The following is a 25,674-nucleotide window of genomic DNA, read 5'->3' as shown; positions in this document are numbered from 1 at the left end:
GCTTTCTTACCTAGTTCCTGCTATTTCTTTCTGCAGGCAGAAGGCAGCTCACCGCTCAGCTTTAGCTCCCATTATGCTTAAGGATTTCGGTAAAGTAAACTTTCAGTAAAATGTGTTCCCAGTGTTCCCAGGCTGGGCGATCCTTAGGTGATTCATTTTACCAAGGGAGCAAGCGCCAAGTTCCTGAACAGTCCTTCCTGGTGGCCATGGAGTGCTACTGCTGTCCCTTGTTTCCACCCCACTCCCCTTTCTCTCAGAAAAATCTCTGTGGTCCAGGGAATTATAGGATCAGAGAATAGACATGGTCCTTTGGAAGAGCTGTAGATAGGTACACGGCTTTCAGTGGGAGAAGAGTCTCACATACCAGGATTTCCTTTCCCAGTTTTATTGCTGCAGCTTCCCTTCTGGCATGATGTGTGTCTGTTTGTGGGCTCATGTTGGGAGGTCTTTGTTCAACAGCAGGACCCTTCCCTCCCTAATTTCTGCAGGACCACTAAGGGATCGGGCCCAGCTGTTAGGCTTTGGTGTATTTTCTTTTTTCCTCTTGTGGGTCCCTCTGGTGGAGGCTTTATTTAGCAGTTAGTAACTGTATTGCCTTGCCTGTCCTCTTCTCTGTGTGCAGCCATAAGTGGACTGGTGTCCAGCCTCTGGAGAACAGCCAAAGGAAGGAAACGAAGAGGTTCTGTTGATGGTGCAGTGACATGGATCTGTGGTCCCTGACTCTGCTAGCATGGTGGTATCAGTGGTGCTTGAGGCATCTTTAATCTTTACCAGTTCTCCCAACCACCCCATGCATACATACAATCTAAGTAAAAATGGTGGGCTAACCATGAAAGTGGAAGATCAAAACAAGTCATCTGCATTTAGTCTCTAACTAGAATGCTTCTCCCGCATAGATATTCTGGAGCTGCTGTTACCTGGCAGCTTCATCAGTTTCTTTGGGTGTGTACGTATGTGGGACGCGTGTCTGACGTAGGTCTCCAGGCAGCCACGCTATTCACTGCCCAGCACTGCTGCTCAGCCGTGCCTGTAGGCTACAATACTGATGCTTCCGTTTCACCCCAGAGATTCTGAGTTACTGGTCTGGGCTGCGGCCGGGGTGTTGGAGTTTTCAGAGGTCCCCAGGTGATTCAAATGTGCAGTCAAGTTTGAGAACTACTGTTCTAGAAGATAGTAAAATTTTTAACCTATAGTTCCCGCCTTTAAGAACATCCAGTACACTTGGTAGACCAAAGCATTGTCCCTTCACCACCTGGCAGAATCCTGGAGGTTAATGCTCCCTGGAGAGGGTAGATGTTGACCAGCTACGTGTAGGGAGGCTGGGAAATGTAGTCTTTAAGGTGTGTGGATACGTGCTTGGCTAAAACTCCGGGGTTCTGTTACTGTAGAAGAAAGAGAGAATGAATATTGGGGAATGACCTGTGGTCAGTACTATGCCTATTCATACAGGTGTTTGCTCTGTTAAGTTTAATATTATCAGTGATGATATGGTGATGGTGATAACGGTAGCTACAAACTCTTTTTTTTTTTTTTTTTTGCGGTACGTGGGCCTCTCACCGCTGTGGCCTCTCACGTTGCGGAGCACAGGCTCCGGACACGCAGGCTCAGCAGCCATGGCTCACGGGCCCAGCCGCTCCGTGGCACGTGGGATCTTCCCGGACTGGGGCACGAACCCGTGTCCTCTGCATCGGCAGGCAGACTCTCAACCACTGCGCCACCAGGGAAGCCCGCTACAAACTCTTAACCATGTTTTCTACGTGCCTAACCCTGTTCTAGGAACTTTACATAAATTGGTTCACTTAGTCCTCACAGTTCTGTGAAATTTGTTCTGCTCTAATCCCATTTTGCAGATGTAGACACTGAGGCCCGGAGAGGTTAAGTCACTTCTTCAAGGTTCCAGAACCTTTGAAGAACCAGGCCTGAGACCTCATCTTCCCGTGAAGAAAGCTGACATTGTGATACAGCTTCAGGAAAATCTGATTTCAAACTAATGTTGTTGCATGTACTGGTTTTGTGTTCTCCGTGAAAGAAATTATTCTAATATCTGTCCTTGAGAAGTAGAAGGGATATTGCTAGTTTTATAAAACTTCCATGTGTATGCAAGTTCAACTAACATTAGAATGCAAATTTAAGTTAACGTTTGAAGTCTATTTTCTGTTTAAAAAGGGTGCACCTGTTTTGAATCCTGTTGTGGAAGCTGGTAAGTGACATAATCAAATTGGTCATTTAGGACCTAACTGCGGCCGCAGCCTTGCGGAGCTGGGAGACTAAAGGCAGGCAGACCAGGAGTGGGGTGATTGCTGATCACAGAGGTTCTTACATTTTAGTACGCATCACTTACCCCATCACAGGCTACCAGCTGCTATCCCCAAAGTTCCGGATTCCCTAGTTCTCAGGCGGGGCCCAAGCAGTTTTACTTCTAGTGAGTTTCCAGATGCTGCTGCTGGTCTGAGGACCACAGTTTGAGAACCACTGCCTCTATCTGAGAGGTAATGAGAGTCTAAACCGTGGCAGTGGAGGAAAGATGGAGTCAGGAAGGGGGTCAGTGAAGAATTAATCAGGGACACTTGATAGGACTTGTGATTCTTTGCAGGTGGAGAGTAAAGGATTTAGAGCAATTGTCAGGGGTTAAATATTGAAACATTGACTGCAAAGTTTCCATTGGCTATGCAACTGGAAGGCCATCCGTGACTTGTGACCTAAAAAAATAAAAGCAATTTTCCTGGAAAAGTGAGGTAAGAAATAGATTAGATGACTGAAGCTTTGAGGAGGTATGATTATCCTGTAAGAGCGTGCAGAATATAGATTTCTTTAATTCTGAAACATTGGGTTGTACCCTGTACCATTGCTTGTTTTGGCTGGCCAGCTGGTTTGGACCAAACCGAAGGCTTCATCGTGTTACACATTGTGATACTTTCTGGCTTTCCCCCCAACCTTTTGTTTGAAAATGGATCTGCCATTTAAAAAGTATTAATCCAGTTTATTTCAAGTGAAACGTGTCCTTTTGAATGTATGCATATTGGTTTTAAATCAGGGAGCAACTATTTCCCTTTCATGTCATTCTGTGTGGTGACTTTCAGGCTGCCTATTGGATCCTGCTTATGGATTCTTGAAACAAGCCAGATTGAAAACTTCAGAGCTATCGGGTTCTGATGGTTCTGTCTTGGGGTTTCTCTCACTACTGTTTCTACTGTGATTGGCAGAGTTCGCTCCCTCCTTACTTCCTTTTCTTAAAAAAAATTTTTAAATTGAAGTATAGTTGACTTGTAATGTGTTCGTTTCTGGCGTACAACAAGGTGATTCAGTTATATAAAAATACACATTCTTTTTTATCTTCTTTTCCATTACGGTTTATCACGGGACACTGACCGTAGTTCCCTGTGCTATGCAGTAGGGCCTTGTTGTTTATCCAGTCTCTATATAATAGTTTGCATCTGCTGATCCCAGCCTCCCATCCCCACCCTCCCCCTTGGCAACCATAAATCTGTTCTCTATGTCTGTGAGTCTGTTTCTGTTTTGTAGATAAGTTCATTTGTGTCATACTTTAGATTCCACATATAAGTGATAGCATGTGGTATTTGTCTTTCTCTGTCTGACTTACTTCACTGCATATGATCATCTCTAGATCCATCCATGCTGCTGAGAATGGCGTGATTTCCTTCTTTTTTACATGCCCCCCTTACTTCTGATCTGAGTGATTATAATCTTTGTCATGAGTCTGTTCTAACTCTCTTCCCTCCTCTAGTTCGTGTTCTATACATCTGCGAGATTAGCTTTTCCAGAATACAGCTCTGATCACAGTATTTTCTTGCTTCAAATCTTCCGCGTGTTGAGTGGTAAAATCCAGTTTCCTTAGCTTGTGTTTAAGATCATAAACGGTCTGGCTTTGAATTTTCTTCCCAACTTCAGTCTTTCCGCCCGTACGGTTGGCTGCGTCCACACTGCTGCCCGTGGCCCCTCTGCCTATGTGATGCTGTTTCTGCCCCTCAGAAACTCCTCCTCTGCTTCGGAAATCTGACCTGTACCCCCCCCCAACTCCTCCTCCTCCTCAGCCTTTACCACCTAGAAGTAATTCCCCTTGATTATTCCGTCTGTTTCCATCTAGCCCTGCGTCGGTAACTCATATACTTGGAGTTACTTTGTCCCATGTTTTACTTATGTTTACAGTTCATCTTCCTGTCTCCCACGAGGCCCAGAAGAGCGCCAAGCAATGGAAATTGCTCGAATGACGGGAGGACTGGGCAGCCGGTTATCGTGACTGGGGCAGATAAAGTGATGATTCATTTAACTGCCGCAGCAAGAGTATTACACGCCAGGAAACTCTTCTGCTGGGATTCTTTTTTAAAGCTGCTGTGAGTGAGGGCTTAGGGACCTCTCTCAGGATCGTCTGTCAACTTTGTCAGATCTCTTTTCAATCAGAAGTCTTTTTTATTTAACTTAATTCTTTGTTTTTGACTGTGTCCTAGATGTTTCAGCGAGCGGGTCACTGCTCTGATTGCATGTGGGATGTCACCGTGGGAAGCTTATTAAGTATTGCCCGGATGACACGTGTGTACGTATATGTGTGGCACATATACATGAAGGTCTCTTTTACCTGAGATTGTTGTGGTGAACATCTGTGTTTTCCCGCACAGTGGGTATTAGATGGATTCACGGGTTCACGACTCTGCTTAATGATCTATACCGGTTATTTTCTACTTTTTGATAAATTCCATTGATGTTTACTGATTCTGCTTTATTATCGTTGAAGTGTGAACTATAAAAGTGCCGTACACAAGTACTTAGATTGTAGAAGTGATGTGCAGGTTTTGTTCATAATCATTGATTTTAGAGGACAAAATATCTAGAGCTAGCAAAAGAAATGATAACGCTGTGGGTTATAAAAATTATTAAACATTTCAGATTTAGAAGAGAACGGTATCATTGAATCTGCAACACTAACCTCTTTTTGGCTGAACGTCAATCATCTGGGGCTTTTAAACTGTATTATTGTGGGGACCATATTAAGGATTGTAATTATGGTATCTGCGTTTAGCTCTCTGTGTATGTGGACCTTGAATTATTTCTCTAGCCCTGTGACTCACAGATACTGTAAAAAGAGCTGATAAGAGTTAGTGAATGTTGTTTATTTTCTGGTTAAAACTGGTCCTTCATTCTCTTGAGCTTTATTTTATTAATAGCTCTTCAGTTCGGACTTAGAATTGGTTTAACGTCGACTTTCTCCTATTTACGAAGGGGAAAGTTCATTTACTTTTTTGTGCTTCTTTGTCATGCTGTTCCCTTTGCTTCTGAGAAAAGGGCACCAGCCTATTTAGATAGGGACCTTTAGGCTATTTATAAAGCGAGGCAGGTTAATTGAAATGGAAAGCTCGGTAATGTCCTCCTGGGTGAATGACGCACAAGGATGTCGTCGCGTGCTGTGTGCCCTTCTAGGCAGGAGTCAGCTGGAGGAATTTGTGTGCTTTGAGCTCTGGTGTTGACGTAGGTGCTGGGTACGGATATGTTTTAGGAAACATCTCATTTCCATATAAATGAAAGAAGATTAAAAAAATTTTTTTTTAGATGGCTTGCCCTGAGCTTCCAGCTGGTATCACAAGGATGATGAAAATATTTCCTTTGATGATCTGGAAAAACAGCTTTGGTTGTATTCAAGCACAGTGAAGTCATCACAGGTTTATTCCGGAATACTTATTGTATTCATTTATTGGAATCTGTTTATTCCAGCATCAGCTATGTGTATGTTTATTTGAAAAAGCGTTTTTAGTGTGTATTTCTCTAAATAACACTCTAGACTCTCAATACATTTCAAGTAGCTTCGCTTAATAAATTTGTATAGTTTCATCAGTAAATGTGTCGATTTGATTATAATGAAAGGTAGAACCAAATAGGTCATCTTCTTCCTTACATGGTGAAACTGTGGTTCTTCTTTTGAGACATAGTACAATATCAGTTTGACTGAAATGAGTCTTTGTGTTTTTCTTTCCAAGTGTCACTGAAAGGACAGTCTTACTTAAGCTCAGAGAGTTGTATAGTACATATCCCCTAAAACCCAGGCATTCAGATTACATTTGTTTAAATTCAGTTTTGTATAAAGACAAGGTGATCTTGTAAGTGGGAATTCTGTCTCCTTAACTCGCATTGATCACGCTCAGAAACAAAACTTCGGCTTATGCCCAAGTGTTAAACTACCGGCGGTTGATATATTACTACTTGTGCTTGGTCTCCTGTGGGCCCGTAGCCCCCGTCAGAGTCAGTGCTGGGCGATTCCTGCAGTTGCCCGGGGCTCTGCGGTGCTGAGTTGGTCCCGTTCTGCCGGGGTGACACGGTTACCTTTGTGGATCATTGTGTGTAAGGGTCTTACTCACATGCCTGGTGAACAAGCACATAGTTCAGGACCGGACGTTGCTTTGCCCACATCCCGTCCGTGGGGTGGTGCGGAGCCAGGGCTTCCAAGTGGAGGTCTGCTTAAATAGCACTGCAATCTGTTAGCATCAGCTGGCCCTCGTGGCCAAGCAGTGCGTTGGAAGGCTGTGGGCCCCTCGGGCTCAGCCCGTGCCCTGCACCGTCTCCAGGCCTCTGCACGTACACAGCTGCGGCCGTAGAGCATTTGTTCCTCAAACCAGGAGTTGTCCTTGCTTGTCAGCCCTTCATTCTCACTCCTGGGACATCTTTTGTGTTGTTGCTGTTCTTTTTTTAATCGAAGTGTAGTTGATGTAACACGATCGTGTGTTAGTTTCCGTCGTACTGCATAGCGATTTGACGTTTGCGTGCGTCGTGCAGCGATCAGCACGACAGGCGATCTCTTGCGGAAGGTTAGCGGTGGCTGGGCACGTGTAGCCCTCCTCCGCCCGGGTGGAGGAGGTGAACCTCGGTCTTTGGATGAAGGTGTGTGCCAGCCTCCAGCTGCGCCTCTCCGTGGTCCTGCCCCTGGAACAAGATTTTAGTTCATCGCTGAGAATTGCCTGTCCCGACCCTGCCACCGTGACTGACCTTGCTTCCCCGTCCCACCCCAAGTGGAGAGAGTATTCATTGTGGAGTGACCCAACGTGCCCTTGACACCTGCTAGCTGGGCTGCTGTGCTGAGTGGGCCCCTCCAGATGGTCGGGGGTCTTGAAGACGGCTTATGGCCCCCAGTACCTCTCAGTGCCAACCCTTAGGGCTTCTCAGCTAACAACACTTAAATCCCTTTGATTCTGTACTGTCGCTCAAACCCTTTCTTCGTTTTGTTTTCATTACCACTATCCTGATAATAATTTACATTCTTATAATACCTTATGATTTGCAAAGCACTTACATATGCCTTATCTTATTTGATCCTGGTTGGTAGGCAAGTTAGTTATTTTTTATTTTTTACAAATACTCTTTTGGCTGCGTTGGGTCTTCGTTGCTGTCTGCGGGCTTTCTCTAGTTGCGTCCAGCGGGGGCTACTCTTCATTGCGGTGCGCGGGCTTCTCATTGCGGTGGCTTCTCTTGTTGCGGAGCACGGGCTCTAGGCACGCGGGCTTCAGTAGTTGTGGCACGCGGGCTCAGTAGTTGTGGCTCGCAGGCTCTAGAGCACAGGCTCAGTAGTTGTGGAGCACGGGCTTAGTTGCTTTGTGGCATGTGGGGTCTTCCCGGACCAGGGATCGAACCCGGGTGCCCTGCATTGGCAGGTGGATTCTTCACCACTGCACCACCGGGGAAGTCCAGGTTAGTTATTTTTATCCTAATTTTATGAATGAAGAAGCTGAAGCCCAATCCAAGATCATACAGGTGGAAAGTGGTGGAACCACATCTAAACCCATGAGTTCTGACTTGGAGTCCACAGTTTTTTTTTTTTTTTTTTTTTTGCTACGCGGGCCTCTCACTGTTGTGGCCTCTCCCGTTGCGGAGCACAGGCTCCGGACGCGCAGGCTCAGCAGCCATGGCCCACGGGCCCAGCCGCTCCGCGGCATATGGGATCCTCCCGGACCGGGGCACGAACCCGTGTCCCCTGCATCGGCAGGCGGACTCTCAACCACTGCGCCACCAGGGAAGCCCCGGAGTCCACAGTTTTAACCATCTTGCTAACTAGTGTATACACCCCAGACTTCCCGTCTTTATCTCCCACTACTCTTTCTAATCCATTTGTACTTCAGCTGCCTTGATTCACTTCCCAACTTTGAATTTGCACTTTATTTCTTGCCTCTGTACCTTTGGTCACACTATTCCTTCTTCTATCTGTGCCTATTGAAATTCTGCCCATTTTTTCAGGGTCCAGTTCCAGTGTGTTCTCCTTCATGAAACTTTGCTTGATTCCTCCAAGCCTGAAAGAATCTCTCCTTCCCCCTCCTCTAATAGCATTTTATTTTTACATCACTTTCTTGTATCATAGTTATTTATATTTGACTTTTATTACATTGTTAAGTTGTTTGACTCTTTAAAAGTGTAACATTGTTTCAATGGTATATTATCTCTGTCATTTGTAGCATCCAATCACAGTGCCTTGTATATGGTCAGGTACATATTGGGTAAATATTTATTCCACTGGGTAAAAAACATTATATCAAACAATATTTTTCACTGGGTCAGAGTTGAAGCTCTGATGGTGTCAGAAGGGTTCAGGGCTTGATATTATTTCTTGCTACATCCATCTAATGAGCTCAGAGGGGAGAGAAAGGGAGGGTGGGAGGGAGACACAGAGGGAGGAGATATGGGGATATATGTATATGTATAACTGATTCACTTTGTTATACAGCAGAAACTAACACACCATTGTAAAGCAATTATACCCCAACAAAGATGTTAAAAAAAAGAAAGGTATACCTGAGATATCTCACTCTCTTAATATATCCTCAGATTCACTTTGTTATACAGCAGAAACTAACACACCATTGTAAAGCAATTATACTCCAACAAAGAAGTTAAAAAAAAAAAAGAAAGGTATACTTGAGATATCTCATTCTCTTAATATATCCTCAGTTTATCCTACGTCTTAGGATACAACTCATTTGTTAAAGATCTTATCTAACTTGCAACAAATTGAGCACTTCATTTATCTTTAAAACATATTTTTTAAATTGAAGTATAGTTGATTTACAATGTTGTGTTAATTACTGCTGTACAGCAAAGTAATTGTTACACACACACACATATATTCGTTTTTAAAATACTCTTTTCCATTGTGATTTATCTTAACATTTCATTCCAGTGTTCCATATTTTTAGTAACTTCCAATCTGATAATTGCTAAGAGTAATTGCATTGCTTGGCAAACAAAAGAAGAGTCAACTTCTAAGTCCCCAAATAATTTTATTTTACCCTTTAATATTTCTTTATAATTCATTAAAAGTAAAAAAAAAAAACTCTTTAAAATTTATGCCCAACTTCTAAGAGGTGTAGCAAGCAGGAAATATTTGACTTAATTTTTTTGGATAACTGTCATAATTATGATCATGTGAACTATGAAGTTGATAGTCATTTGGAGATACTCCGTTGAATCTGAACTGATGTGAGGACTTTACCTGAAATTTCCCTTATATTTTTTAAAGATTTTTTTTTGATGTGAACCATTTTTAAAGTCTTTATTGAATTAGTTACAATATTGCTTCTGTTTTATGTTTTGGTTTTTCGGCGGAGAGGCGTGTGGGATCTTACCTCCCCGACCAGGAATTGAACCCTCGCTTCTTGCATTGGAAGGCTAAGTCTTAACCACTGGACTGCTGGGGAAGTCCCTGAAGCACCTGTTTTAAAAGTTCTTTTAAGGAAATTCTCAAGTGTTTTCTTGACCGTTTTTAAAATCATTGTTTTAAAGATGCTTTTAGGGGCTTCCCTGGTGGCGCAGTGGTGGAGAGTCCGCCTGCCGATGCGGGGGACGCGGGTTCGTGTCCCGGTCCGGTAGGATCCTACGTGCCGCGGAGCGGCTGGGCCCGTGAGCCGTGGCCGCTGAGCCTGCGCGTCCGGAGCCTGTGCTCCGCAACGGGAGAGGCCACAGCAGTGAGAGGCCCGCGTACCGCAAAAAACAAGATGCTTTTAATTTTACTTTGTTGTTGGTAAGTAGATTACGTCTGTGAAGGCTTAAACCAACCATCTTATTTGCTTTAGTTTTTGGAGAAACATCTGAGGGAATTTCAGGACACTGTTCATAAAGAATTTTTACATTCAGATTAAATGTTCAGAATTATATATATTGCATCCGTGACTGTGGTGCCAGATAATTAAGGTCTGATTTGATATACTTTAGCATTGATGAGTTGAGTAGTTTGCAGTAGCCAATTTAGGAAAGAAACTTCTCCAGTAGAATGGAGCAAGTCTTGATAAAGGAAACAAGGCCACACTCAAATCAAAGCTCAGTTTCCTTATTTGAAGATGTGGGGCTGGTGCGAAGATCTTCAATAGTGCTAGGATTTTGTGCTTCTGTAATTTGTTTTCCTGCTTGCTCTCCTTTCATACCCAACCATAGTTTTTACATGATCCTTAAGTTATTTCACAGATTCTCTACCTAGTTTTCCCTTTTGATTTAAAGAACATATTTTCCCCCTGTGGAATCCCTTATTGGTATAACTTTGAACTTTTTTTCTCCAGTAGATAATAGGAGTGTTCCTATATGCCCTTCCATTTAAATGAAGATTTCTAAATTAAAGATTAATTTACCCCATGATAAGTTTTTTTCTAATGATAGTGCTTTTAAACAATTGCTGTACTCTCCTGGGGTAATTTATTTTAAAAACCTTTTTTTTTTTCACTGTATTCCTAAGTAGGATTTTTCTTCTAAAATTGAACAGCAGAATTATTTTGTTTGATATTTTCCTAAGGTTTTTTTATTTTAAGATTTTAAAATGATTCATTTATCTATTTTATTTTTGGTTTTGGCCGCATCGGGTCTTAGTTGCGGCACTTGGAGGATCTTCACTGAGGCACGCTGGCTCTTCGTCGTGGTGCGCGGGCTTCTCTCCAGCTGCAGCATGTGGGTTTTCTCTCTCTAGTCGTGGTGCACAGGCTCCAGGGCAAATGGCCTCTGCAACTGTGGCGCGTGGGTTCCAGCGCGTGTAATTTGCGGTGGGCGTGCAGACTCAGTAGTCGTGGCACACGGTCCCAGCCGCCCCATGGCACGTGGGATCTTAGTTCCCTGACCAGGGATCGCGTCCCCTGCACTGTAAGGTACATTCTTTACCACTGGACCACCAGGGAAGTCCCTTCCTGGGATATTTTTTCTCCAACTTGTGTGAGCTAACTATTCTGGGAGTTTTCACATTTTCAGTGGGATTTTAAATTTGAGGGTTTTAATATCAGTGATAATCTTTTTTATTTTTTTAAATTTTTTTTTAAAAACTTTAAACCAGATGGCACTCAAATTGGATCTGATAACGGGGGCAGACCGGCTGATCAAATGGTGTCCCAGCAGGGATTGTCCCTGTGCGGACCTGGGGTCATAGTCTGAGCAGAAGAATCTGAGGAGTGAGGGAACTTGCAGGAGTGGCGGAAGCTTGGCTCCCGCCCCCTGAGAGTTGGGAGAAGCCGGAAGGGGCTCGCTTAGAATGTCAGGAGAGTTTTCTCTGATGCCTCGGGCTCTTGACTATGGAGCCACCTAGAGCAGGATTATAATAAAGGGGCCCAGGGCTCCCCTGGTGGCGCAGTGGTGGAGAGTCCTCCTGCCGAGCAGTGGTTGAGAGTCCGCCTGCCGATGCAGGGGACGCGGGTTCGTGCCCCGGTCCGGGAAGATCCCACATCCGGGAACCCGTGAGCCGTGGCCGCTGCGCCTGCGCGTCCGGAGCCACTGACAGGAGCGTGAGGGAGGAGAACGTTCTCGGTCAGGCACCTCCGGCATTTCTAACTTCGCTGCCGTCCTCCCTTCGCCCGCTAGAGCCAGCTGAATGCCTTTCCTCTCCTCCCGCCCGCGGGGCTGAGCGCGACGTGGTCAGACCTCCCGGCTGTCGATCAGGTGGAGCGGAGACCAAGCCACAGGTGGGGGGTCTCCCGGAGCCCGTTAGTCACCAGGCAGAACGGCGGAAGGCCGCGGCCCACCCCGCACCGGGGGACACCCCCGGCCCCACGCGGCCCCGCGCGGGCGCCCTGCGCACCCGCACGAGAGGCCCTTCAGTGATAATCTTAAAAACATAATATAAGCATATCATCTGGATCGCTTGCCACGTAATCAAGTATTGCATGTGATAAATTGGTGTTTGTTTGTGCTATTTCACGTGAAGGCCAGCTACTTCACAGTGTCTGAAGCATATGAAGCATTCACTGAACTTCAAATAACAAAGTGTTCTAATAGCATCCCTGCACGCCATACCCAGAGAAACCCGCATTATAGCAATAACATGTTCAAGTTCCAGACAGATGAATTTAATCGATTCCATTTAACTTTCAACCATTCATTACTAGTCAGTATATCCGTTCCGTAAGTACACACTGAAGAATTTTCTATACCTGATTCCAGCAATAATTGAATAGATACGCATTTATTGAGGATTTCAACACGGTTGTGATACCAACTTTATTTGGAAGTAACTTCCTTAGAATTAGCATTCAAGGAATCCCGTGAGTATTTTTTTTAGTATGATGTCTGATTATCCTCAGTTGTCAAAGAAAGCCATGAGGTTACGTATACTATTTTGTACAGTGAATTTAAGTGAAAAGGCAGTTTTTTTCATTAGAATGATTAAGTAAAAAAAAAATCAGAAAGATTATAGATAGAATCCTATCTGAAGCTACATTGCTACAGCAGAAAACCATTATTATACTCCATTTTTGCTGTTAACTTGAATTTAATTGGTTATGCAGTATCTTTTTTTTTGTATTTAAGAGTTTGCTTTGCCTTTATCTTTTAATCAGGGTAATAAATGCTGAGTTTAATTTTGTATAAATTAAAATATATTAAAATTGATTTAGGTTGACATTAGGAATGCAGAGTATATTTTTCCTTTAAAAGTTGTCCATCTAATACTTGGTTTGAGAAGTCCTGGTCTATGATATTGAATATTATTGTATCATAATTATACTGGCTAACCCCAACCAGATGTTTCCTATTTCAGTTTCTATTAGATGATTTTATAATTTCCCCTGATTTTGGCTATCATTTCTTATTTTAATGTTATTTTGGTCATTTGTTTTTTTCATTCATTCATCGGTTGGACAGATATTTTTAAAATGTTGTACGTCAAGGACTATTTAAGGCCCTAGAGTTGATTGAAGATAGTTCTCCTCTTTATGCCTGGGTGCGTCTATGGTCTCTCTGCACTGTCACATTTTCCCATTATTTAAATGAAAAATGGCATGTATGTATTACTACATTTCCAGGTAAACTACTGTCTGCCTTGCTGTCATATCTATATGTTTTGAGCACTTGGTGGCACATTACTACATCCTGATTGTCATAGACTGAGTGCCTTTTCAGCCTGTTCATTCCAGTAAAACTATGGAATGCCTACTAAATTCAGGACATTGTGCTGGGTGCTATTGAGAGTCCAAAGATGAGTGAGATGTAATCTGTATTCTCAGTAGAGGAGCTCACAAACTCTAATTGGGGTCATTGAATCCTTGGAGCTGATTTGGGCTTTGCTGGATCTGGACACTGTTGGTTCTGCACCTAGAGTTGTAGACTCCTTGGTTACAGTGGGACCTTCTGCATTTCATCTATCCATTCATTCAGTAAACATTTACTAAGCACATTTGCTCCTGGTTGATTTTTATCCTCTTTAATGTTTCTGTCTTATCTATTTTAATAACCCAGATCTCTTTCCTAGGAGTATTCCGAATAATAAATGTAGACTCTGTAGAACAAAACTCACAAATAGCACTTTCTAGCTGTTGTTGCCTGGAGGCTACAGTTTGGAGAATGTCACTGTAAGATCATTGTAAGTAGAGGTAAACTTACTACATCTGGAGGCCTTGGAACCTGGCATCTTTTGGAGCCATAAATAAAGTGCTGCTTTCCAGGGAAAGCAGGATTAATCAGAAGATAGGGGCTGATTATTAATCATCCATATTCCCATTTTACTGTTAATTTACAGGATTAGTTAATCAGACTGTCCAGAGTGATGCAGGTCCAAGGATGGCCTTGGCCAACCTGTGGGATGTCTGGAGTCGTAATGACCCTTTTGAGTTGTCCGTAGGTGCTGAAATGACCAGGCCTTTATACTCTCACGCTGACTAATCATTGGATGTTGGCCATCAAGCATGACCTCGAGCTTGGAGGTCAGCGTAGTGGAGGCTGAGCACGCTCTCAGCAACCGGGGCTGCAGCTTCTTCATGGACTGGGGAACTGGGCTGCCTGCCTCAGTGCCCACCCCAGGCAGTAGACCATGACCTCTGCCTTGATGGTAGGAATGCCTATTCAACTTTTTTTTTTTTTTTTTTTTGCGGTACGCGGGCCTCTCACTGCCGTGGCCTCTCCCGTTGCGGAGCATAGGCTCCGGACGCGCAGGCGCAGCGGCCACGGCTCACGGGCCCAGCCGCTCCGCGGCACGTGGGATCCTCCCGGACCGGGGCGCGAACCCGCGTCCCCCGCACCGGCAGGCGGACTCTCAACCACTGCGCCACCAGGGAAGCCCTCAACTCACTTTTTCGTTTTTCTAGTTATGGGTCATGAGTAGCCAAATTTAGTATGCCAGCATATGGCAGATTAGTTATGGCCAAGGCAGTTTATATTTCCCCTGTTGCTTTATACACTTTATGTACTTTCCACCTAAGTATTAATATTCCTTACCTCCAATAATAAGTCTTGGTTTACTGAGGACAATCCTGTTTTCCTGGGACTGCTCAGTATAGGCCTGTTGATCAGTTAACATCTGTTAAGGATGTTTGGTATCCTAGTACTCCCCGACGTATTTCAGTTTGGAAGATAACTTGTATGCTCGTCTTACCTAATTTGCATATTTATCTTCTAAATGTCTATCTGGCCTGTTTATCTAATGATAATGCAATGTTCCGTTCTTTTCTACCTCTTATTTTAAGCATAGAAGTGATCTGGATTAACTTTGTATTTTTGCTTTCTTTGACCCTCAAACAAACGCTTTTCATCTTTATTAAATTCTTCACCAGCAAACTTTATATCACAACATAGTCCAGAAAGTGTGTGACTAAAATTACTGGGATATATTACCTGCCCTGTTAAAACTGTGTCTATAATGATATTTATTTCCCGTGTTTTGTATCTTAGTCACAAGTGTTTACATCCTTGTTTATCTTTCTGCTCAAGGAATCTGGGACTTGAGTGCTTTCTCTGATGGAGTTGATCTTTTTTCTGGAAGGACGTTCTGACCTATTCAGATTTGTGTCCTAAGGAAATCCTAGTTCCTTAGATAGAGATGGGCAGTTTTAGAGCTGCCTTTTCAGAAATTTTTATTGGGAAAAATTTAATTTTACCCTAGTGGATTTAATAACGTAACAGGACCACTTTATTCAGAAGAAAAACTCTAATTTAAGACTAGCTATGCGTTCCAAAAGATGTCTAGGCATTGAAGACGCTGAGATCTTCAGTTTTCTTAACCTACCAGGAGGTAACTGGTTGTCACCTGAAACCACGCTGCCGCTTTTTCCTAAGTGTTGTTTCTTTGCACTCTTTTTACTGTTTCTGGTCCACAGTTGTGGACTAGACGTTGTCATAGGGAACGGGGTTCACTGGTGGATTCCGTTTGCCCATCTGTGATTCTGTGGCCAGAGAAGTCCACGGCTGGTGACGTTTGTCATCCTTTCGTGGATGATGTCTTAACAGATAGTATGCCGCCAGTGGTGTCAGACTTCTTATCACGTTCCCTTTACCAGAGAGAAACCGCTAGGAAGTGGTGGTATAACTTTATACTTAATCTTCAACAAATGAGAAGTTGGAGTCAGTTATTTAAATGGTCAATCATCTACACTTGTGCATTCTACACATATTTTTATTGACTCAGGGGATCATGGGGTCACACAAAGATATTAGCCCCAAACTTAAGGAAAGGTACCAAAATGTAAGAAAGTGGCATGTTGTATGAATATCTTTTATTTATTTATTTATTTATTTATTTTTTTTTTTTTTTTGCGGTACACAGGCCTCTCACTGCTGTGGCCTCTCCCGCTGCGGAGCACAGGCTCCGGACGCGCAGGCTCAGCGGCCACGGCTCACGGGCCCAGCCTCTCCGCGGCACGTGGGATCTTCCCGGACCGGGGCACGAACCCGCGTCCCCTGCATCGGCAGGCGGACCCTCAACCGCTGCGCCACCAGGGAAGCCCTTTTATTTTTATTTTTAAAAATTTTTTGATTTTTTAAAATTGAAGTATAGTTGATTTACAAAGCTGTGTTGGTTTCTAGTGTACGTCAGAGGGATTCGGTTACATGTATATATGTATTCTTTTTCATATTCTTTTCCGTTATGGTTTATCACAGGATATTGAATATAGTTCCCTATGCCCTACAGTAGGACCGTGTTGTTGATCCATTCTCTATATAATAGTTTGCATCTGCTGACCCCAAATTCTGAATCCAACCCTCCCCCTCCCCCCACTTGGCAACCTCAAATCTGTTCTCTATGTCTGTGAGTCTGTTTCTGTTTTGTAGTTAAGTTCATCTGTGTCTTAGCTTAGATTCCACATATAAGTGATATCATATGGTATTTGTCTTTCTCTTTCTGACTTACCTCCCTTAGTATGATAATCTCTAGGTCCATCCATGTTGCTGCAAGTGAATATCTCCTATTCTTATTATCTATATTATCAATAACCATAAGTTTATCTGAGATGCTAATCTTACTCAGTTGTCTTAAATTCAGAAAGAGGTAATTCAGGTATGATTTATTCTTTTCTGACCCAGTCAAGGCTGTTGGTCATTGAAGAACTTTTAGTAACTGCAGTCCCACCATCATCTCAGTTGGAAGCCTCCCCAGCTCTGGTGTCCACCTCGAACCCGCCTAGCTCACTGCCTCTAGTGCTTTGACTCCAACAGTCCTTTGACCTTACTGATTCTTAAAATCCACGAATCCCACCACCCTGTCACTGACTCTTACTCCCCCGACGACTTTTCTTCTCTTTATACCCAGTTTAAATTCCATGCCATGCCATGATTTGTTTGGCCAAATCCAATGCTAGTTACACCCACCTCTGTCTAAATCCTAAATCCTGGGCTGAATATTGCTGGAACAAAACGTGTCATCTTGCCGACTGACCTCACTTTCCGTTCGAGGCTAGTGATCTCCACAGCCCAGCTATCCTGTTCCATTCACTCTTCCATTTTCCCGGATGACTCTTTCCTACGCTCTTTTCTCAACACTGCCTCCCCCTGTCCTTACTCTTAGCTAATAATCTAGTTTCACATTTTACTCAGAAGAAAGACGCAGCGAACATAGAACTTTGGCGGGCTCTTTCCACTGCATCTTTCGGCGTGCCAGCATCAGTGCCCGCACACGCTCTCCTCCCGCCCTCTGAGTGAACGTCGGGCAGGGTTCTTGTCACCGCTCCCCGCCGGGCCCCTGCCTCTGTCACCTTCGCCAACACATGGTTCCCGTCGTTCTTCCTTCTCTCCATTTCAGGAATCTTCTCAGTCATCAGTGTCCCCATCTCTGTTGATCATTGATCTATCAGCCTGCAAATATCCCGTTATTACTTGCGTCTTAAAATAATCCCTCTGTTGATTCCACATTCCTCTCCAGCTAGTTGTCGTTCCTTTTCTTTCCTTTACAGCTAAATTTCTCCAAGTAATTGTCATTATTTCTTGTCTCCAATTTATTTTCTCCCATCGCTCTTTTTTTTTTTTTTTTTTTTTTCTTTTTTTTTTTCCGGTACGCGGGCCTCTCGCTGTTGTGGCCTCTCCCGTTGCGGAGCACAGGCTCCGGACGCGCAGGCGCAGCGGCCATGGCTCACGGGCCCAGCCGCTCCGCGGCACGTGGGATCCTCCCAGACCGGGGCACGAACCCGCGTCCCCTGCATCGGCAGGTGGCTTCTCAACCGCTGCTCCACCAGGGAAGCGCAGTTATGCTTTCTTGATGCTGGTTTTTTGTTGTTGTTGTTGTTGTTTTTGCGGTACGCAGGCCTCTCGCTCTCGTGGCCTCTCGCGTTGCGGAGCACAGGCTCCAGACGCGCAGGCGCAGCGGCCACGGCTCACGGGCCCAGCCGCTCTGCGGCATGTGGGATCCTCCCAGACCGGGGCACGAACCCGCGTCCCCTGCATCGGCAGGCGGACTCTCAACCACTGCGCCACCGGGGAAGCCCTCCCATCGCTCTGGAATTAGGCATTTGTTTTCTCCCTCCCTCCCTCCCTCTGGGCAGACACTGTTATGTCCGGGTCGCCAGTTAGAAAACTCTCAGCCCTCATCTCGCTTCCAGCTGGTGCAGGTTGGTCTTAGAATCACTTGCTTCATTTGCTTTCTAGGCCAGCACGTCCTACTATTTTCCCTCCAAACTCTGGCTTTTTTCGTTCTCAACTTTGCTGATTATTTTTCTTGTCTTTTTCACACTGGGCCTCTCCTTTCTCTAGGTACCCATTTAAATGCACTTGGGAATCTCATCCAATCACAGTTTTTTTTTTTTTTTTAATGCAATCTTCATGCTGAAGACTTGCAACTCATATATCCAACAGTCTAACGAGTGGCTTTACCTTAATGTCTGAAGGCATCTCAAATGTAACATCTCCACAACCGGGCTCCTGGGTTCTCATCCCAGCATGCTGCTTCCTAGTTTTCCCTTCCTAGGGCAGTGGTAACTCTCTCCTCAGGCCGCTCAAGCCAAAAGCCACTTGAATCATCCTTAGCGTTTCTCTGACTCATGCTTCACGTCCCTTTCCTGACGCTATCCTTAGACTGTATCTGGAGGCTCACACCGTCTCTGCTGTTCCACATTATCATCTCTTACGGGGATGATTGCAGCATCAGCATCCTGTCATCAGTCTTGCTGTGTCCACATTTGCCTATTTACAGGCTGTTCACCAAATACCAGCCTGAGGGATCCTGCTGAAATGCAGCTTGGAGGATGGTGTGACTTTGCTCCATGGCTTCCTGTCTCACTCGCCTACTTACTGACTCACTGATTCTCACAGTCAAAGTCGGACTGTTTACAGTGACACCCCCCCCCCCCCCCACCGCCAAGGCCCCGTCTGACCTGTGCCACTGCCCTAGCCCATCCTTTTAACTCTTCAGCTTCATCTCTTACCACCATTTCTCTTACTCCATACCCGGCACTCTGGTCTTCGTACCTTTCCTCTGAAGTGCTAAACATATTTATACCCCAGGACTTTTGCAGTCGCTTGTCCCTCTGTCCAGAACACTGATGCCCTGGGATGTACTCACGGTACATTTCCTCACTTCCTTCAACTCTTCCTTTATTTTATTTTTTTTATTTTTTAACTCTTCCTTTAAATGTCACCTCTCAGTGGTGCCTCCCCTATCTCCCTGTTTAAAACCACAGGAGTTCCACTTCCTCTCCCCTGATCACTTACTCCCTGCTTTACTGTTCTCTGCAGCTCTTGTCATCATCTAATATGCTATGTATTTTACTCATTTATTTTGCTTTTATCGTCTGTTTTCCCTGACCAGAATCTAAGTTCCATGAGGATAGGATTTTTTTGGGTTTTCTTTGCTGCTGTATCCTCTGCATCTAGAATAGCATCTAGACAATATTAGGTACTTTGTAAACATTTGAATACATGTATGAATTATTTTTGTCTTCTCAGTATCATGATTGGTCTGTTACAGATATGAAACTGAGCCATAGGGAGTTTAGTAACTTGTGGTGATAGCGCTTAAACCCAGATCTGTCTTAACTCATAGCGTAATCCCTGTATGTATTAATCCACCCATTGGGATACTATGTGTATGAACTTTATGTTAGGTTAATTGCATTCTAAAGTAAAGGAAGTTATCAGTATTGTGCATTTTACTTGTACTCTTACCTTCAATCATGACCTGTTTGGGAGAAAATAGAAACAGGTTTTAAAAAATTTTATACTTGCTTTTCTTCTTTTTGTTTTTTTGTTTTTTTAAGAAACAGATTTTTATTATTTAGTTCATGTTGAAGCAGTTTCTGTTAGAGCATAGAAACTTGTTGGTGAGAGCTGTTAAACAGTTTCCTCAAACTGTTTTGGAGTAAGAGTTCTGAGAAACTCAACTTTTGCCTTCTAGCAGCAAAAAGGGCTATGTTTATTGAGATGAAAAATATCTGAATCCGGGCACTTGATGTAGCAAAGAATAGATAGGAACCCTGCTCATCTGGTTACGGTATTCAGGGATGTGGATTCCACAGGTGGCAGCTGGAATCTGTGTTCATTTTCTGCCAGTGAATTGTTCTTGGTCTAATGGAAGTGTAGATCTTGAGCAGTTATCAAGCTGCTTGCAGTTAGATAGGAAACTGGTGAGGGATGGAGGTCACAATTTCAGAAGGTAGTCCCAGGTAATGATGACAAACTGCAGGATGTGTCTAGTTGGCAGTTCCCAGCACTCACCCCATTTGTGGTTCACGGTCAAAGGAATGATTGAGCTGAAAGTGAGTTCTGTGCAACAGGAAGAACTGGTATCCTTGGATTATGGAAATGAAACACGATTCCCGACTGGTCCCCAGATTTTTCATCCCTTGGCCAGACTGTGGCCACTGCTTGTGTCCATCCAGCTCCCTGAAATGAGAATTTTTCATGAAATCCTGATACTGGTTGAGAGGTGGTAAAATTTCAGGTGAGAATTGAGTTGTATGCTAATAACGTATCCTGCGGATTAATGGAAAGCCTAAGGTGTTTATCAAGGTGCATTCATTGCAAGAGTGTCTAAAAGTCTTCAGTGGGTACGGCTGACACCTCTGGTCAGCCCGGTGGGTCCCAGCTCTTGTAATCTGCGGCAGACATGGGGTCAGCCGAGGGTTTGAGCAGAGTGTATGCACGGATTTTGGGGTGCCCCCATGGAGTGCCCTGTTTTTTTTTAATGTGATGAGAACTTTTAAGATCTACTCTCTTGAAAACTTTCAACTATGCAATACAGTATTATTAACCATAGCCACCATGCTGTACATTACATGACTTATTCATTTTGTAACTGGAAGTTTGTAGCTTTTGACCACCTTCACCCATTCCCCAACCCTCCCACCCACTTCTGGCAACCACCAACCTGTTCTCTGTACCTATGAACCTGGTGTTTTGGTTTTATTTCCTTTTTTTTTTTTTTTTTTTTCAGATTATACATATGAGTAAAATAAATCACATGGTATATGTCTTTGTCTGACATATTTCACTTAACATAATACCCTTTAGGTCCATCCATGTTGTTGCAAATGGCAGGATTTCATTCTTTGTTATGGCTGAGTAATATTCCATATTGTGTGTGTGGTGTGTGTATGTGTGTGTGTGTGTGTGTGTGTGTGTGTGTGTCTCTCTCTATCTATCCATCTATTTATCACATCTTCTTTATCCATTCATCCATGGACACTCATGTTGCTTCCTCCATATCTTGGCTGTTGTAAATAATGCTGCAGTGAACGTGGGGGTGCAGATATTTTTTTAAAACTTTACTGTTGATTTCTAGCTTAATCACCATGGTCTGAGAATATACTATGTAGGATTTTAATCCTTTGGAAGCTGTTGATTGGATATATAGCCCACTCTGTGGTCAGTTAGTGTTCTCTGTTTACTTGAAAAGAATTTGTATTCTTAGCTCTTGGGTGTAGTATGTCAATTAGGTTATGATTGTTAATCATGTTCAAATGTTCAATAGTTTTTAACTTTTTATTTTGGTGTGCTTTTTCTGTCAGTGAGACTGGTACATGAAAATCTCCTACTATGTTGGGAATTTTATCTATTTATCCTTTTAATGCTGTTAAGTTTTTCTGTTTTTTTGGAGCTTGTGTTATTAGATGACTATAAATTTGGAATTATGTCCTCCTTATGAGTTGAACCCTTTAACAGTATGAATTTTCCTTCTTTATCTCTGGTAATGCCTTTTCCCTTAAAGTCTACTTTGTCTGCTATTAACGTAGTGACATCAACTTCTTTTGGTTAGGTTTTCCATTGTGTGTTTTTTTCCTTCCTTTTCTTTACATTTATCTTTATCATTTGAGTGTTTTTTTTTAAGTAGTTAGGTTTTGCTTTCTTGTATCCCAGTGTTACAATCTTTCTTTTAATTAGGATATTTAGATTACTTAAAGTTAATATAATTACTATGTTTGCATTGAAACCAACCATCATACTATTTCTTTTCTGTTTCATCCACATATTCTATGCTTTTTTCTTCCATCTCACCATTATTAACTCAGTGAATTTTCAGTTGTATTGTGCATTACATTACTCTCATTTGTCACATTAAGATGACTTTCATTTCTTTTGTAGGTAAAGATAGAGTTTTTAATACCCCATTGTGTGAACAAGGAATTGTTGGATTTGGAATTGGAATTGCAGTCTCTGGTGCTACCGCCATTGCAGAAATTCAGTTTGCAGATTATATTTTCCCTGCTTTTGATCAGGTAAGAAGATTGCATTTTACCATAATCTAGCCTTTCTAAGGGAAGTCCGTGAAGTATTAAAGAATTATCTCCACTCTCCCACCCCCTATCTTAGGAACTTTTTGTTACCTTTGAGCTATTTTGTTATGGACATATATTTAAAGATCAAATAAAATGGCTTATGAAAATGGATGGGAAAAAAGGACTCATCGTGACATGTCCCTTCTCTCTTTCCCCCTCAGATTGTTAATGAAGCCGCCAAGTATCGCTATCGCTCTGGGGATCTTTTTAATTGTGGAAGCCTCACCATCCGGTCCCCTTGGGGCTGTGTCGGCCATGGGGCTCTCTATCATTCCCAGAGTCCTGAAGCTTTTTTTGCCCACTGCCCAGGAATCAAGGTATTCTCACTTATGTACTTTATTTGCTCTCCATTTGATGTTTCTGTTTTGGTTCATTCGATTAATATTAACTAATATGGTTATCTAGAGAAAAGCAATCAGGATTTTTGGAATTTATGTGAACTTAATTGTTTTTAAGAAAGAGAGCTTTTATTTCGTTTAGATTAAGCAGCCAACACCCAGGTTTATAGAATATTTTCCTTGAAGCAGCACTGGCTTGACCCTGATGTGAATAATAAAACCGAGAACATAGTTTATCTTCCATCTCTTTCAAAGCTCTCCTTCTTTCTTTTTGTTTTTCTTTTGCGATAGAAATCATCTTTATTTATCAAAATAACATATATTACCAAGACATGAAAAATGAAACTGACAAAGTAAGTTATACATTCCTATCAATCTTTGGCAAGTTTCACAGATTTGTTCATCAGAAAGGCCTTACTTGCAAATTCCATTTGAGCAGAAAGCTCTGTTTCTTTCTTATGGGGCTTTCTCACTTAACAGTTGATTCTGGAATAATTTTAATAAATCTACTACTTAGTGCATATTTACCTCAAAGTCACAGGAATAAAATTTTGCTTTTAGTCTATTTCTTACTTTTAAATAGACCAACAGAAGACTTGGTTACCTAGGTATGTTTTCCAGTCCAGGGGAACGTAATACTTGCTCAAGCAATTAATTTTGAAGCATCTGTCTTTTATAGCCTTCCACAATTATCTTAGGTCTTCCCCAGCAGCTTGGGTCTTTGGATTAAAAAAATATATATATTTTGCTTATTTTATGTCTTAATTTTTTACATTATCTTCTTTTCTATTTTCTGAAGAGCTTTCCAGGGAATCAATATAAAAACTCATAGATATATATGTCTACCCAGAGCTTTATGTCTGGTTTTTGATAACATGAGTCATTTGTGAATGTGTCTATTTTTTATTGTTTTTTCTACCAGATCAAAGTTGTAAAATTTTGTAGTGAAGTAGGGGTTACATAATTTTTCAATGTAAGCTAGAAATGGTAGATTGGGACAAAAACCACATTTGAGGCAACAGTTATTTTTGTGCTTGAGCTGAAGATTGATTTACATTTAATGTTTATGATGTTACCCAGTATTTTTATTTTTATTTATTTATTTTGCGGTATGCGGGCCTCTCACTGTTGTGGCCTCTCCTGTTGCGGAGCATAGGCTCCGGACACGCAGGCTCAGTGGCCATGGCTCACGGGCCCAGCCGCTCCGCGGCACGTGGGATCCTCCCGGACCGGGGCGTGAACCCGCGTCCCCTGCATCGGCAGGCGGACTCTCAACCACTGCGCCACCAGGGAAGACCCCCCTCCCAGTATTTTTAAGAGCAGTTCTTTTCTCTCACCCCTACCTCTCTCCCGCCATGCTTTCTCTTTTATTTTATCCCAAATGAGAATATACATATAGTACAAAAGGCTAAAAATAAACACATGAAAGCAGATGAATAAAAACTAAACTAGGAACATAAGATAAAGACATTGTGTGCTATGATGAGCAATGTATTTAACAGTCTCTTTTCAGAAAATAGTGAGATTTGTGTTATTTTTTTTATAAATAAAAATTCTTCAATAAAATGGTATAAAAATGATTTTGAAAGCCAAATATAGTTTGCTTCAGGGAATTTTATTTGAGTCTTTATGATAAATTCAGGTTTATTTTAATGATAACTCTTCCTATGTAATAACATCTTTATGTAGTTATTTAACAGTCATTAAACTGGACAAGAGTTTGTGATTTGAGGCAAAATGGTGTAGAAATTAAGAGCTAGGTCAGTCAGAACAGGCAAGAATCCTTGCTTTAGCAATCGAGGTAACCTTGGGCGGGCTACTTGTCTCTCTTCAAGCCTCAGTCTCTATTTCTAAATTGGGGAAAATAATAATTGCTACTTCATAGCGTTGCTATGAATTAATCTATATAGTGGATTAATCAACAGTTAACACATATGCTACCTGCTGTTATTACCATCCTCTTCCTCATTATCAGTCTCATTCTCAAGAAGGTCCCGAGCCCTTTCCCCAACTGGAAATGTGCAGCATCCACACTTTTCTTTTAGCTTTGCAGTAACTGCACATTATATTACCTGGATCATAAAGTTCAGTGGATTACTTTTCCACTTAGGAAATGAAGGCCAGAGTTTTCTTGGGAAAGGAGGAGATTTTGGCATCTTAAAATTGGAGAAGAGAGTTGCATGCCTTTGAAAAGTAGCAGTTGGATGTTAGTAGAAAAGATTTCTTTATAAGTAAATACAGGAAGATATTGACAAATTTACTTTTTTGTTTTGATGAGTGCTCTTGCTCTTTGTGGTTTCCTTTTATTTTTTATGTATATGCAAGTTTAACTCCTTGAGAGAATAGCAGTATCTTAATTACCAGAATATGGTGGGCATCTGATAAATATTTGTGGAACAAATGGGATCATTTTGAACAATATGTGAATCTTATTACAAATGGTAATTAGTTGAAAAATACAAGATTTCTATATTTAATTAGTAATAATTGGTTATTTAAATATCAACCCTTATATGTGAGTTGACTGGGATTCATTTTCACTGAACTTGTCTTAAAAAAAAAAAATCTGTTTTTGCAGGTGGTTATACCCAGAAGCCCTTTCCAGGCCAAGGGACTTCTTTTGTCATGCATAGAGGATAAAAATCCTTGTATATTTTTTGAACCTAAAATACTTTACAGGGCAGCAGGTAAATTTTTCCTTTATTTTATATTTATGAACATCTTTATACATTTTGTTTTGCATAGCTCAGAATTATAATTTTTCTTTCATAAGCTTGATTTATATTTCCCTGTAGAAAAAAAAATTCTGATGTCTTCTATATTTAGTTTGTCCTCAGCTGTATATTTTAAGTTAACTTTAGAGAAAATCCATCTAGCTATTTAAATTTTAATTTTGGAAACAGGGAAGC

At 42.3% G+C, this 25,674-nt stretch overlaps 1 protein-coding gene across 7 annotated transcripts in view; it reads left to right on the top strand.

Annotated features, from left to right (window-relative positions):
• Positions 1–25,674, top strand: part of BCKDHB (branched chain keto acid dehydrogenase E1 subunit beta) — a 289,790-nt gene that overhangs the window by 26,756 nt on the left and 237,360 nt on the right. For all 7 annotated transcript variants that reach the window (XM_067011259.1, XM_067011262.1, XM_059083877.2 and 4 more), the window contains 3 exons: positions 22,234–22,367; positions 22,589–22,744; positions 25,344–25,452. In XM_067011259.1, the coding sequence (XP_066867360.1) occupies positions 22,234–22,367; positions 22,589–22,744; positions 25,344–25,452 (399 nt within the window). The remainder of the gene's footprint in view (positions 1–22,233; positions 22,368–22,588; positions 22,745–25,343; positions 25,453–25,674) is intronic.

Source organism: Kogia breviceps, chromosome 13 (genome assembly GCF_026419965.1).
Source record: "Kogia breviceps isolate mKogBre1 chromosome 13, mKogBre1 haplotype 1, whole genome shotgun sequence".
NCBI lineage: Eukaryota > Metazoa > Chordata > Mammalia > Artiodactyla > Physeteridae > Kogia > Kogia breviceps.
The sequence above is the reverse complement of the archived record's forward strand: the minus strand, read 5'-3'. Positions and strand labels throughout refer to the sequence as shown.